The 15,576-nt window shown below is 37.5% G+C and overlaps 1 protein-coding gene across 4 annotated transcripts in view; it reads left to right on the top strand.

The window, feature by feature from the left end:
• The window catches only part of slc35f1 (solute carrier family 35 member F1), a 59,680-nt gene that overhangs the window by 21,918 nt on the left and 22,186 nt on the right, over positions 1–15,576 (top strand). For all 4 annotated transcript variants that reach the window (XM_057823241.1, XM_057823240.1, XM_057823239.1 and 1 more), the window contains 3 exons: positions 5,574–5,749; positions 7,580–7,707; positions 12,594–12,753. In XM_057823241.1, coding sequence (XP_057679224.1) covers positions 5,574–5,749; positions 7,580–7,707; positions 12,594–12,753 — 464 coding nt within the window. The remainder of the gene's footprint in view (positions 1–5,573; positions 5,750–7,579; positions 7,708–12,593; positions 12,754–15,576) is intronic.

Here is a 15,576-nt window from a genome sequence, read left to right as displayed (position 1 = left end):
TTTATGGCTACAAAGTATCACAATATAATACAATATCACACCATATCACACACCAATAAGTGACCCTTGAGAGAGAGAAAGAGCAGAACATCCTCAAGCAATTTCTCCAGAAATTGCATCTTCGAGATGGTTTAATGATATGCAAACTTATTTCCTAAAATTTGCAGGAGCACATGCCTTTGCTCCAAGCAACAGAACTCCGTTCCACTTTCTTACCGTCTGCTCTTTTATCTTTGGCTGCTGTTATTGGACAGGCTTCAAGCAGAGTTGGAGATCAGCATATCAGGCCCGCGGCAGCGTGTGCAAATCATTTCTGTGAAGCCTTAAAGAAAGTCTTCCTGACATCAATTATTAAAGTCAACCTAAGGTGAAGAGTCTTTTGAAAAAAAATCGCCCTGTTGTAAACAGCAGCAGAGTGAAACAGTGTTGTTTTTGTCAATGATAACGAAAATATTTCGTCAACGAACACTTTTAACGTGACGTTAAGAAGCTAAAATGTGTTTTTGTCTGACGAGATGAAAATGCACAATAGTTTTCGTCACATGTTTACAATGTGTCACATTTTATGTGTAGTTAGCCTGCATTGTAGCAGTGTCTGGTTGTGTCACTCATGTGACGTGCTGTGCCTCCCCACTCAACAGTGCAATGTCGTCTCCAGTCTTAAGGCTTACACACACAGTAAGATTTGTTTTCTTATCTTGGCCATAGAGAATATGCAATGTTGCTTTAGCCTTTAAAGGTCTGTAGTGAGTGATCATCACACACTCAATGTAACTCATAGCATTAGCATAGTATTTGCGTTAGCGTTAGGCTAATGCTAATGGCGAGTGTTTTCTTAAAGTCTCGGGCAACTTTAAAAATTTTTTTTTTTTTTTTACATACAGTTCGTGACGTCCAAGTACGTATAATTCATTGGAAAAAAAAGTACTGTTTTTCTGCTGAGTGTGTATTATCACCAAGCTGGTGTTGTCCTTGTAGACCATGGGCGTAGGTTTGCATAGGGATGGTAGGGACATAACACTAGCAACATTTCAGGATGCTTAAATTGTCCCCACCACCTTTTAAGCAACTTCATTTGCATTATATAATGACCTCAGTTATATGGGTAATTTAGATTGCCTTCCCATATGTTGTAAGGATAGAATAGACCCTACCATTATTAAGTGAATTATTTTCATCACGTTCAGATTTACATTGACCCCTTTTAACTTGCTGAATGTGCCAGACTCAGTGACGTGCGGTCAGGGGAGGCAGGTGAGGCAGAGCCTCACCTGTCATCATGACAAAAAAATAATTATAGCATCAAATTTATATGAATATTTGTCCATTGCTCTTTATGTATGACTCATTTCAAACATTTTTTATAGTCAAAATCGCTGAATTTGCCTATTTCCTGTTCAAATAAAGAAATGAAACGAGAGGTGCGGCAGCAACGAGTAAAGCCTCACCTCTGATTGCGCAATCCATAACAAACTGGGTTGATACATGGAATTGGAGCGTCCTGGTTGCCGTACATCTGCATGTCGCCGTTATAATGTTTTCAGATACGTTTATTTGACCTGATTTTCCACATTCTGGCTAATGTCTTTATCCCTTAAAGTTTAATGTTTGTTAGCGACATATTTAGTTTTGCTGATGGGACATAAAACCGCAGTGAAAAGGCACATGCTGCGGCAGATAGTACTCTGCCGCACTGCAAGGGGGCGTACGTGAAACTGGACTTTCCGTTAAATGTGGACGCGGTTAACACAACACCGGAGCTAGAAGGTTTGCTTCAAACTACGGGACAGAAGATAACTCGCGCTTTTCAAACGAACTGGTACACCCGAAAAAAAGACTGGCTATGTGGCTGTCCTTCGAAAAAATCGCCTTTGCTGCTTTCCCTGCCTTTTCTTCTCAACTTGTGCCAATGTCTGGACTAACACGAGATATTGTGACATTAAAAAACTACGACGAAGCCTCAGCAAACATGAGAGCTCGACCACTCCCATTCAAAGCCTGATTGCTTTAAAAACTTTTGGAAGCTCAAGGATCGATTTGGCTTTGACGAACAGCGGAAGCTCAACGGTAGCATCCTCAATGCTAAGGTAAAGAAAAGAGTTTGACAGACCTCATTAATGCAACCTGCATCCTAGCTAAACAGGAGTTAACATTTCGTGGTAACGATGACCGTGTAAGCTCTTCTAAACGTGGCATATATGTAGAACGATTACATGGTTTTGCTGAGAAAGATGAAAGGTTAGCTAGACTTTTGGACACATACACTGTGTTTTCAGGCTTGTCAAATAGAACACAGAACGATCTAATTGAAGCAATCCTCTCCATTGAGGCGGAGAGATTTTTTTTTTAAAGTAAAGGAAAATAAGGAGGACTTTTACAAAAAGGGCGTAGGTTTGCATAGGGACGGTAGGGACATAACACTACCAACTTTTCAGGATGCTAAAATTGTCCCCACCAACTTTTAAGCAACCTTACCTTTTTTGCATGATATAATGTTCAGTTATATAGAGAATTTAGATCTTTCAATAGTTCCATATGTTGTAAGGATAGAATTGACCCTACCATTATTAAGTGAATTATTTTCATTATGTTTATGTTTGCTAATAAAAACCAGACATTTATTCAGGAAGTTTTCAAAATGTTTCTTTAGTATTTTTTGAAAACAAAGATTTGAATCGAACAGTGTATCATCTGAACCAATGCATGTAAAAGTTATCATCAGAAGATAAGGATTTATTTTGCATTGATCATTTTGCCTATTAATTAATTAGGTTCATATACGTGAGAAATGTGGCCCTTTGCCCCCTGCATCCAATCTGTTTGGTCTAATTAATGTCCCGTCCCCAGCAAAAAGTGTACCTACATGCAGGTTATGCTGTTATATCGTCCCTACGAATGTTGATACCAAACCTATGCCCTTCCAAAGTAATGGCGGTTTTTGTGGTGAAGGACAGGCGCAAGAGCACAAACAGTTTTCATTTCAATCTTATTAAAAAAAAAAAAAAAGAGCTTAGACCAAGAAAAATACAATAGAATATTTAAAAACTACATTTTGGCCTTGAATAAAATATTCTTTGTTTTTCTTTTCACTTTTTGTTTAGCAATCTGTAATAAATTGATTAAAGTATCAGAATTAAAAGTTTTAAAAACAACTGAATATTTCACTGAAGGTCAGAATTGAATTCTGTGGCTTTGTACACCACTCTTTACTCTCATTTATGTTGCATGAATTATAGAATTGCGACGACCAACACATTGAGGGTGTGGGGCAAATGCATGTTATTTTCTTACTTTTACGTATCGATAATATGTACCGTGTGTGCGTGTTTTGTGAAGAATGCTGATGAGATATGAAATAACCAGTAGCCAATTGAATAAGCTACCGTTTTTGGTTTATATATTTGGAAATCTGACACTAAAGGAGTCAGTGCCTCACCAACCATGAACCTCACCGCACGTCACTGGTGCCAGTCCATTTTTCCCCTCAAACGTACGTTTGATTGACTGATGACTTGGACACCCCACACCCCCCCCATACAATATGAAGCCTCCTCTGCCCCCTTCGAAGACGAGGGATATTAGTTTTTTTCTGCCAGCAGCAGCCGCTGTATGTAGAAAGACGTCGTCTATGTTGCGGAGGTGGGGAACACCCCATTAATTTTGTTACTGAAAGTCCAACCTGCATCAGAGTTTACATAGTATTAATCTGTGTGAATTTCTCGAACTCGAGGAGGAAGCTGCTTTGAGTGAAATATCCTCCTGTATGTTTTCTACTGTTAAGATTAATTAAACTAAGAAATGTAGTGAACCAAGGTTTACCCCCTACTCCCCAGTTTTCATTTTTATTCAGTTTGGCTGTGCTTGTGGACAAAAACAGTAGTGTTTTACCTGAAGGAAGGCTCCATTTTTATTTATTTTTGTTAATCCGTGACTCAGAAGTTTTTTGTGATATTTAATTTATTTATGTAGACAATTTTGAGTGGTCTTAAGGCAAATGTTTATTTTTTTGCATTCCTGGATTGTTAAAAGACGGTTAACAAGTTTGTATTTCTTGTGTATGTTAATATAATTTGTGTTCAAATATTGCAAATTTAAATTTGCTAATAAAATCCAGACATTTATTCTGGAAGTCTTCAAAATGTGTCTTTAGTAGATTTAGAAAACAAAGGTTTGATCGAATGGTTTATCATCTGAACCAATGCATATGAAACAAACCTCCTTAACACTGGAAAAATAAAAAATTCCTTTGTTTTCTGTGTAAATCTACGAGAAATAAATGAAATTATCTGCCAGTACTTCAAGTAATTTTTACTCAGATTTCTTGAAAAAAGAAAAAGAGCTAGCTGAAAATAAGCTTAAACAGACTTGTTCTAAGCGAAAAGTTTGTACCATATTTTTCGGACTATAAGTCGCACCTGAGTGTAAGTTGCACCAGCCCAAAAATGCGCAATGAAGAGGAAAAAAAACATATAAGTCGCATTTTTGGCGGAAATTTACTTGATAAAATCCAACACATAGAAAATATACAGTATGTCATCTTGAAAGGCAATTAAAAATACTGTAAAAATACAATAGATAACAACATGCTGAATAAGTGTACAGTATGATAATGTTACATGATGCATGAACAACGAAATGCGAACGTGCCTGGTATGTTATCGTAACATAGCTCTTAAGAGTTATTCAGATAACTATAGCATAAGAACATTCTAACAAGTTTACCAAACCATCAGTGTCACTCCAAAACACCAAAATAAAATGTGAAATGATATAATAATGTGTTAATAATTTTGCTCTTTTATTCTATTGGCCTACTGACTTATGTTTGGAAAGAAGCACATGCTGAAAATTACGGCAACATTTTGTCAAAATTAGCATCAAACAATGTTTAAAATGTGGTGTGAATTTACAACAATACAATAAAAAAAAGCCCCAAGCTGACTGTTTTTAAAGATTTAAAGCAGAGCAAGGATTTCATCGCATCCTGTGTGTAGTTTGCATACTGTCTCCAGGCTAGCGTGGGTTTTCCCTTGGTACTATCATGTTTTACTACGTTCCAAAAATAAGCATGGTAGGTTGATTGAGAACTCTGAATTGACTATAAATGATTTCTTTTTTCACAGCCTGAAGAGACTGGTCTCAAGACTACATTTTGAAGGTCTTGCTATTGTCTCGGTTTCATCTCTCAAAAGTCTTGGTCTTGTCTCTGGACTCGCTATTTTCTTTCAATACCAGCACTTTAGACTTCATTTTTGTAATTTTAAGGGAAAACTCTTAGTTGAAAAAATATGAATAACAACATTCAATTTACATTACAAACATTTCACCAACCTAATAAATGGTTGCAAGCTTAAAAGAGCATTATGTAAGATAGAAGGCTAAAAATGTTACTGCAACCAGGATGAAAGCACAACTTCTCCTTTGGGCTGCCAGATAAGTTCTTTGCAGTGGAGAATCAAGCTGCATTATCATACCACTGTTGCATTTCAATCAGAAACTAGAAAATGCTTTCCTGTGTCCCTCAAACTACAAAACCATAGTTAAATACAGTATTCTCTTATTGTCTCCAACAGGGACCTGTTGGTGACGTTGGCCTTAGGTCAGGTCCTGTCCTTGTTGATGTGCGCCATCGGCCTGACTAGCAAGTACCTGGCTGATGACTTTCATGCCAACACGCCCGTGTTCCAGAGCTTCCTCAACTACATCCTGTTGTTTCTTGTCTACACCACCACTCTGGCAGTCAGGCAAGGTATACTACATATGGTTCTTGTTCTTGACACCTGGCTATGATACCTAGAAAACTAGGAAAAAAACAAAAGCTTCACCATCATTATGCTTAACCTACACTTCTTGAGCACTTTGTATCTTTAGTCTTTACACTTATACAAGTATAACACCATTTACCATTTATAACTTGGGAATAAAAGCTTAAATCCCTGAATTCTCTACAGATATGGAAGTAACACAGTCTCGATTCTTGGTTAAATGCTAAAAAAACGGGTAGTTAGCACTTACATTGCCCTCCATAATTATTGGCACCCCTGAAAAAGATGTGGTTTTTTGCTTCTAATAATTTTTTAAAATTCAAATAACATGGGACCTTAATGGAAAAAAAGAGAAAAATCCAACCTTCAATACAAGTGCATTCATTCAGTGGGGAAAAATCCCACACTGGGACCGTGTGCTTTGGTCAGATGAGACCAAGATTGAGCTTTTTGGCAAGAAACACTCTAAGTGGGTCTGGCGTGCCACGAAAGATGCGCATGCTGAAAAGCACCTCATACCCACTGTGAAGTATGGGGGTGGGTCAGTGATGCTGCGGGGCTGTTTCGCTTCCAAAGGCCCTGGGAACCTTGTTAGGGTGCATGGCATCATGAATGCTTTGAAATACCAGGACATTTTAAATCAAAATCTGTTGCCCTCTGCCCGGAAGCTGAAGATGGGTCGTCACTGGGTCTTTCAGCAAGACAATGACCCTAAACATATGGCCAAATCTACACAGAAATGGTTCACCAGACACAAAATCAAGCTCCTATAGTCTACATATTTTTATGATCATTATAAATGCATTTACACAACAAAATAACGCTGGAAAAGTTAGTGAAATATTATTACGCATATGAGAGCAAAGCGCCACATTTGTTTACATTCAGCGAAGCTGACACAGGTTTCTATATAACATCTTCTAAAATCAATTTGAATCCTTTCCATACCCCACTCCCGGTGCATGTTTGCCTTTTCAATTCCCCCGTCTTTAGTTTATTTTTCACTTCTTGCTGCTCCATATCAAAAAGGAAATACCAGGATGCGAACTCACGGAGGGTGCCAGGGCGGGAGGGGAAGATTAAAAAGAGGGCGGGGCCACAACGTTCACGTACGCAGGCATGCACAGCACCTTCTCTGTTTTATCCAAATTATTTTTTTTATAACAAGTATTCCTTAGTTCAATAACATCCATACAATGTTTTAGTATACATATATAAATATATATTTATTGAAGAAAAAGTTCGCGAGAGAGAAGTCCGGCCCGACCCGAACGTAAATAATTGATATTTTGGGCCTGACCCGGCCCGAAGGTCGGGTCTGGTTCGGGCTTAAGATCTATCCTCTAATCTTTACATGCGTGAAAGCAATGACGCGAGTAAATCCCGTGTCACCTTACACAGGAATTTACCGGGATATGTTTCAGTTATTTTTTTTCAATGTTTTTTTCCATTAATCTGATTAATCTGTTGTCAGACTCCAGCCAAATCTGCAGAATCCATTTATTAAAGGCATTATGTGATGTCCCAAATGTTTTACTCTATCTTAACTATTGTTTCTGTGTACCGAGCTTGAACATTTTAATGCTAGCATCACACACATACACTTCTTCCAAATGGGTTATCGTTCATAGGTTGTGACTGAAATTCAGCAGCACTGCAGAAAAGATGCTGAAACATCATTTTTATCTTATTAAAAACTATCGGAGTCTCAAGACTCCTGTAAAATTGAGTAACAAGCAAACAAAATTGTTCCTTTAAAATGTAATGGCGATTCATTGATCAAAATGTCTGTGTGTGTCCCTCTGCTTCACCAGGTGAAGGAAACTTGTTGGCCATTTTGAAGCAGCGCTGGTGGAAGTACATGATTTTAGGGTTAATAGACATCGAGGCCAACTACCTGATACTAAAAGCTTACCAATACACCACACTATCCAGTGTACAGGTATATGTATTTATATTGGTTGAATCATTGTAAAAATGATATTCATTAGGGCTGCAGCTATTGATGATTTAAGTAATCGGCTAATCTATCAATTAGGTAGAATAATCAAGTAATCGGATTTAATGCGTTGCAGAATAAATTTTAGATGTACAACAAAGGCTTGCTAAGATTGCACTTTCAAAACAGCATTAAATGCAAATACAAAATGAAATTCTAGAGTGTTTTTTCATACTATGCAGAATTGCACTTTCATTTCACAAAAGCAATAAATGCATTTAAAATTAAATTAAATTAAATTAAATTAATAATTAAATTGCCTCGAATTGTATAAAAAAAATAATCAATGAGGACAAAAAGACAAAAAAAATGGGTAACTTGTATATCAAAAGTTTGCTTAAGCTCTATAAAATTCTAACGTTTTTTTCTTTTTTATTTGCAATGCTCTTAACAAACCGCTCAAACTCCCACAAAAAAAACTGCTAAATATACCTCTAAGCTAAATTAAGAATGCATAAACAATCATGTTAGCTCAAACAACAACTTACAACCTTTTGTTGGTCCTCACAGGGAGCAGCAGGATCCAGTGTTGTTAATTATGTCAAATTTAGTGTTGCCACGAGAGGGCAGTGAATCCATCTAAATCTATAAAACTAATTGCAAACCATAGACTTCATAACCTATTGTCATGACACGGGAAACGAGGCCGATTCTTAGGGGACCTATTTTCAAAAACTTCAAATTCAAATATTTTCAAAACCAAAGCTGCTACCGACCTAAAACCAAAACAGGCACCTACCTTAGCCATATATGAGTCTCCGTGAACAGCGGCATAAAAAAATTCGAAGTCGTTCCCTTTTAAATTCCTATGATTTATTTTTTATATATAAGTATAACACAACTTAAAATGGCTATAAAAATCTCAGATTTTACACTAGCTGCACAAAAATCACCACATACAGAGATAATCACCTATAGTTTCAGGATCAATAGCAATATTTAACATATCATATAAGTTTTTGACCAAAATAGCAACTTAATTTTTTTTCTATTTACTGCAAGTTTTCAGCAGCTAATAAATAATAATAATAATTGAGGAAAACATGCAGAATCAACTATAAATAATAAGTAAATAGATTATTAATAAATTCTATATACAATCACAACTTACTATAGAATAGAATAGCCCTTTATAATCATTATACACTATATGCTGTTAGCGAATGAGCCTAGCGGCCGCCTGACATTATCGGTGCTTTTCTGGCAAAAATTCTTGTGAATAAATGCTTAACTCCCCGAATTCTTCCTAGATATGGACGTAAAACAATCTTGATTATTGGTTAAAAGCAAAGAAACCATGCAGTTAGCGTTTATTTTACGTATATTGTCGAAGTACAATGCTACTCTGTTAGCGAATGAGGCCAGCGGCCGCCTGGCGTAACAGAGCTTTTCTGGCGAAAAATTCTTGTGAATAAATGCTTAAATCCCTGAATTCTTTATAGATATGGACGTACAACAGTCCCGATTCTTGGTTAAAAGCAAAGAAACCCTGCAGTTAGCGTTTATTTCGCGTAAATATTGCCAACTGTGAGGCTAGTCAGTTACGAAAATAAGCCGCCTCCATGTTTAAACAAAAAAGAAAATTCCTATGAATAAGTGCTTTAATCACACATGCATGATACGAAAAATATAATTATTTACATTGAATCCTCGAACAAATCACTCCTGAGACAATCCTTCCTGTTTGTATGCGGTACAGCTTTCGTAGTCCTTCAAAAATCCAAACTTGAATCCGACATGAGCGTGTGCCATCTTCGGCTATTACTAAATGAAGCTCGGCCCCCTCTGGTAAGGTGTTACGCAAAGAATGACAAAGTGTCATGTCAATAGTTAATGAAGTTTATGTTGCAAACACTTTCTAAACAAACCATTCCTCAAAACAGCAAAAATTGATTTGGAGCTTTTTTTCTATTCGAATTACTCCAGTTAATTGATTAATCGTTGCAGCACTAATATTGATGTGGTATTAACTGAAATCACGCTTCGCTTTACAAGTCAAGGAATTAGTTAATTAGTGTTTTGATTGTCTGTGTTTGAGCAAACACTTGGTGACATGCTGAGGTGGGTAGTTAACATTTTACGCCGTTACATTTACTTGACTAACTTTTTGAGAAAAGTTTACTTCTAAGAGTGGTTTTACCATGCCATACTTTTTACCTCCACTTGAGTAGATTTGTAAAGTAGAAACGCTTCTCTTACTCCATTTCTTTGGGCCATACAACAGTCATTACATTTTGCAAGTCTGATCTGAGAAACATACCAAAGCAATTGAGAAAAACTGTAGTAAAACGGTTAAAGCAACATTGCATATTCTCTCATGCAAGATAAAAATAATCTTTTTAAAAATCCTTTCAATATTTAAAAAAACTGGCAAGCCTGAAGCTTGCTGTAGCAGCCTGCCTTCAACCTGCTGCGGGGTCTTCCTGGGGTTCTACCGTCAGTCAACGGGGGCCACAGTTGCCCACAAAGACGCCTGATAAAAATCTTTTTTTCGGCTTTTTGTTGTTGTTTTCTTTTTTGTTTGTTTGTTAAGCGGCAAATGTTGGTAAAAAGTCCATATATCGGTCGAGCTCTAGTGCAGGGAAAAAAATACTATTGTTTAAATTAAATAAAAAATATATATACATTATAGACATTATAAGTAGTAACTACTGACTAGTGTACGTTATTCTTTTCCCGAAATACTTTTTTATTTGTAAATAGGGTTAGTTTTTTGGATGACTACTTTTACTTTAGCAATGATATTTTGAAGCAACGTTAGTCTAACTTGAGTAAGATTTTTTGTTACTCTACCCACCTCTGCTGAAAACAAAACTACAGCTTGAGAGCAACTTTGTGCTGAATCTCTGAGTCAGAGCAAGAAACTCTTTTTCATCTTTTCATCTGCCAGGATTTTTTGGGCGGTTCTAAAATCAGCCTAGGTGACCTCATCTACAGTGACTATCTGAACCTTTTGGAATTTCTCACATTTCTGCATAAAATCACCATCAAACGCGACCTGTTCTTTGTCAAAATCACACAAATGAAAAAACAGTGTCTGTTCTAACTAAAACCACCCAAACATTTAAAGGTGTTCATATTTTGATGAGGATAGTATGCAAACAATGAAAGAAGGGGGAAAATAAGAAGTGAACCATCACATTCATTGCTGCCCCTTTGGCAGCAATAACTTCAACCAGATGCTTCCTGTAGCTGCAGATCAGTCTGGCACATCGATCAGGACTAATCTTTTCCCATTTTTCCCATCATTTTTCTCAACAAAACTGATGTAGTTTAGTCAGATTCCTGGGATCTCTAAGCATGAATTGCTGTCTTTAGGTCATGCTACAGCATCTCAATGGGGTTCAAGTCTGGACTTTGACTTGGCCACTCCAGAACGTATATTTTGTTCTTCTGAAACCATTCTGAAGTTGATTTACTTCTGTGTTTTGAATCATTGTCTTGTTGCAGCATCCATCCTCTTTTTAGCTTCAACTGTCTGACCGACGGCCTCAGGTTTTCCTGCAAAACATCCGAATAAACTTTTGAATTCATTCTTCCAATATTGATTGGAAGTTGTCCAGACCCTGAGCCAGCAAAACAGCCCCAAATCTTGATGCTCCCTCAAACATGCTTCACAGTGGGGATGAGGTGTTGATGTTGGTGAGCTGTTCCATTTTTCCTCCACACACAATGTTGTGTGTTACTCCCAAACAATTCAAATTTGGTTTCATAAGTCCACAAAATATTTTGCCAAAACTTCTGTGGAGTATCCAAGGGCCTTTTTGGGAACATTAGATAGGGAACAATGTTTTTTTAGACAGCAGTGGCTTCCTCCGTGGAGTCCTCCCATGAACACCATTCTTGGTGGTTTTACAAATAGTTAATGTGTGCACAGAGATATTGGACTGTGCCAGTGATTTCTCTAAGTCTTTAGCTGACACTCTAGGGTTCTTTTCTACCTCCCTGAGTATTCTGCGCTGAACTCTTGGCATCATCTTAGGTGGACGGCCACTCCTTGGGAGAGAGGCAACAGTGCCAAACTCTCTCCATTTGTGGACAACTTCTTTGACTATTGATTGATGAACATCCAGACTTTTAGAGATGGTTTTGTATCCTTTCCCAGCTTTATACAAATCAACAATCCTTGATCGCATGTCCTCAGACAGCTATTTTAACCGAGCCATGATACATATCAGACAATGCTTCTCAACAAGACAATTCTTACCTGGTGTGTGTTTTATAGTGGGCAGTTTTAAACCACTCATCATTGATTGGGCACCTGACTTAAATTGTTTGGTAAAAATTGGTGTCAATTGCTCTTTAAGTCTCTTTGGGCAGAGGGTTCACTTTCTTATTTTTTCCCCCTTCTGTCTTTGTTAGCATACTATCCTCATTAAAATATGAAAACCTATGAATGTTTGGGTGGTTTTAGTTAAAACACTGTTTTTTCATCTGTGTGATTTTGACAAAGATCAGATCACATTTGATGGTGATTTTATGCAGAAATGTGAGGAATTCCAAAAGGTTCAGATACTTTTTCATACCACTGGAGGACTTATTTCTGTATTAATGAACACAGTTTTAATAGACCGCCACCACACTGCAAACTTTCTTCCAATAATGCCGTGATGAAATACGATCACAATCAAGTAGAGACAAGGACTTCATTTGACCAAATGCATGTGAGCAGAACCACAAATGAATTTTACACGTTTGATCTGTGCTTTTATTTTTAAGAAGTCAAATTTATGTCAATAATCAACATTAAAGATAACGAAATTGTTGCTCACATCAACATGGTTTTACTAAGTTGTCGTTTTTTTGTTGTCAATTCTCTCCTCTCTCAGCTATTAGACTGCTTTATCATCCCAGTGGTCTTGGTGTTGTCCTGTTTTTTTCTATTGGTGAGGTACAAGGCTGCCCATGTTGTGGGCACAATACTGTGTCTCCTGGGTATTGGCTGCATGGTGGGCGCTGATGTACTACTTGGCCGACAGCAAGGCATCGGTGAGTAAACATATTCGTATACCAGGGGTTGGGAACTTTTTGATTGCGAGAGCCAAAAAAAGACACATTTTCAAGTTTATATATACTGTATATCTGTGTACATACATTCGCTCACACCTACACACACACACATCTACAGTATACCCATAGATAGTCCTCAGGTTATGATGTCCTCGACCTACGACGTTTCGACTTTATGACACCCGTGCCTCGTCCGCCATTTAGTCCGCAGCGCCATTGTTTCTGCTTCTCTAGTGCATAGTTCTTGTCTATGTTTGTGCTTCAGGAGATCGAAATTAAAATATCTTAATATCTATAAAGCGATAGCGTCAAAAACGATTTTTTTACAGCACAAACAAGCATAAACGAAAGGCACCATTTCGGGTCCATTTTGCAATAAATCGGGGGCCGCGGGACGTCATCACTCGAAATTAATATCTCAATATCTTGACATAGACATCACTATCAGTTGATAGGACACGGGGCGCGGGGCCGATAGGGGGCCTATTTAAAAAAACTTCAAATTCAAATATTTTCAAAACCAAAGCCGGTAGCAACCTAAAACCAAAACAGACACCTTCCTTAGGCATACAGTGCTGGCCAAAACTATTGGCACCCCAGCAATTCTGTCAGATAATGCTCAATTTCTCCCAGAAAATGATTGCAATTACAAATGCTTTGGTAGTAATATCGTCATTTATTTTGCTTGCAATGAAAAAACACAAAAGTGAATGAATTTTTTTAAAAAAAATATTCAAACCTTTGTTTTCAAAAACTACGAGAAAAACATTCTTCCAGAATAAAATGTCTGGATTTTATTAGCAAATTTAAATGGCAATATCTGAACATAACTTAAATTGTATAAACATACACAATGTCAGTGCCGGCCTTGGCCATTTGGGGGCCCTAAACAAAATAATGCCAAGGGGCCCCATATTTTTGGCCCAACATTTCGCCACAGTGTACTGTGAAACCGATACATGCAATCCAACCCATACGTCCATATTTTTTATATTAATCTGATTTTGTTTCTCTGCTCCAGAAGGATAAATTCTCTTCAACATATTCGTGCATCTATTTTCCAAGCAAGTTTGAGCACCAATCATCAAAAAGCAGGTTCAACGTCACTCCCCAGGTTGCCATATTGTAATGAAAAGAAAATGGATGTTTGCATAGTAGATAAACAACAATGCGCGCCACATTATTCATGATGCTCTATTAACAAAGTATAAAATGAGGTTACCAGATTGGGGGCCCCCTAGTGGTCAGGGGCCCTACGCAGCTGCATAGTCTGCGTATAGGCTGGGCCAGCCTTTGTCTTAATATCTCTCAAGATTGTCTGTCTAAATAAAGAAATTAAATATAACTGAAAAACCTTCTTAGTCAGGGAATAACAAAAATAATTAAAAATGGAGCCTTCCTTCAGGTAAAACACTCCTGCTTTTGTGAACAAGCACAGCCAAACTCAACAAAAAATGAAAGCTCCTTTGGACTGCTTTAAGACCACATACATGAAATTAAAATGAAAACTGGGAAGAAGTGGGTAAACCTCGATTCACTTCATTTCTCCCACACACAGGAGGGCACTTCTCTCTAAGCAGCTTCCTACTCGAGTTTTGCAGGTTAGCAAATTCACACAGTTTAATACAGTTTAATATTATGCTATCTCTGATGTAGGTCAGACTTTCAGTAGCAAAATAAGTGGCGTGTTCCTCACCTAAACAACACTGAAGCCTTTTTACATTACCGACAGTGGCTGCTGCTGGCCAATAAAAAAGAAAAAAAAAGGAAAAAAAACAACTTTATAATATCCCTCCTCTCTGAAAGGGGGCGTAGGAGGCAGCATGTATTTCTGTCGGGGCTGTGAATGCGTGTATGTGTTATCAAGTCATGCGCTAATCAAACATGCGTTTGGGGGGTGGGTAACAAAATAATCAAGACAATTTGAATTACCTATGTAACTGAACTCATTATATAATGTGTTACGAGTCCCAAAAATGGTACAATTAATAACAAAATGAACCTAAGGGTAAATTTTGTTCCTTGTGAAACCACAATTTATATTAAAATGATAACATATTTTTCTAGTTACTACAAATGCAAATAAGGTGGCTTAAAAGTTGGTGGGGACAATTTGAGCATCCTGAAAAGCTGCTAGTGTTATGTCCCATACCGTCCCTATGCAAACCTACGTCCATGAAATTAAGATGGAAATGACCGAAAAATATGAGCGTGGTATGCCCGTCATTATATGGAATATATGGAACAATATGGAAGATGTCTACGAACTCGACCGGCCTTCTCCGACTTCTGCTCGCCAGTCTTTATGAGTTAAGGTGACAATTATTATTATTGTAACGTCGACATGGAAGTGGCCAGCTTTGTCAGGTTTTTAATTGTTTATTTCAGAACTTGTGCAACACAACATGCCTACTGTCCGCCGTAGCCGACGCCAACAACAACAGAACATGGAAAGAGAAAGTAAAAACTTCCCACTCTTCTGCACCTCTCTCACTCTGTTGTCAGTCACACAGTGCGTTCAGGAACAGCATACAAAACAGAATCGCCACATTAGAACCCGATTCGTTAAATTATTATTCTGGTTTGTATTGATAATTTACTTCTTTTGCTATTGTGCCTGTAGTATCTACAGTATGAAGAGTTTAGCGTAGGTTTTTGGGCTGTGGTATCGAATTCATCAAATGATCATGTATTCTTATGGGAAAATCCCACTCGACATATGACCATTTCAATTTACAGACCAGGTCCTGGAACAAATTAAATTCATATGTAGAGGTACCACTATACATGACCTAAGCCTCT

The sequence above is a fragment of the Corythoichthys intestinalis genome, chromosome 19, assembly GCF_030265065.1.
Source record: "Corythoichthys intestinalis isolate RoL2023-P3 chromosome 19, ASM3026506v1, whole genome shotgun sequence".
Lineage (NCBI taxonomy): Eukaryota > Metazoa > Chordata > Actinopteri > Syngnathiformes > Syngnathidae > Corythoichthys > Corythoichthys intestinalis.
Note: the sequence above shows the minus strand (reverse complement) of the source record. Positions and strands in the feature narration are given on the sequence as shown.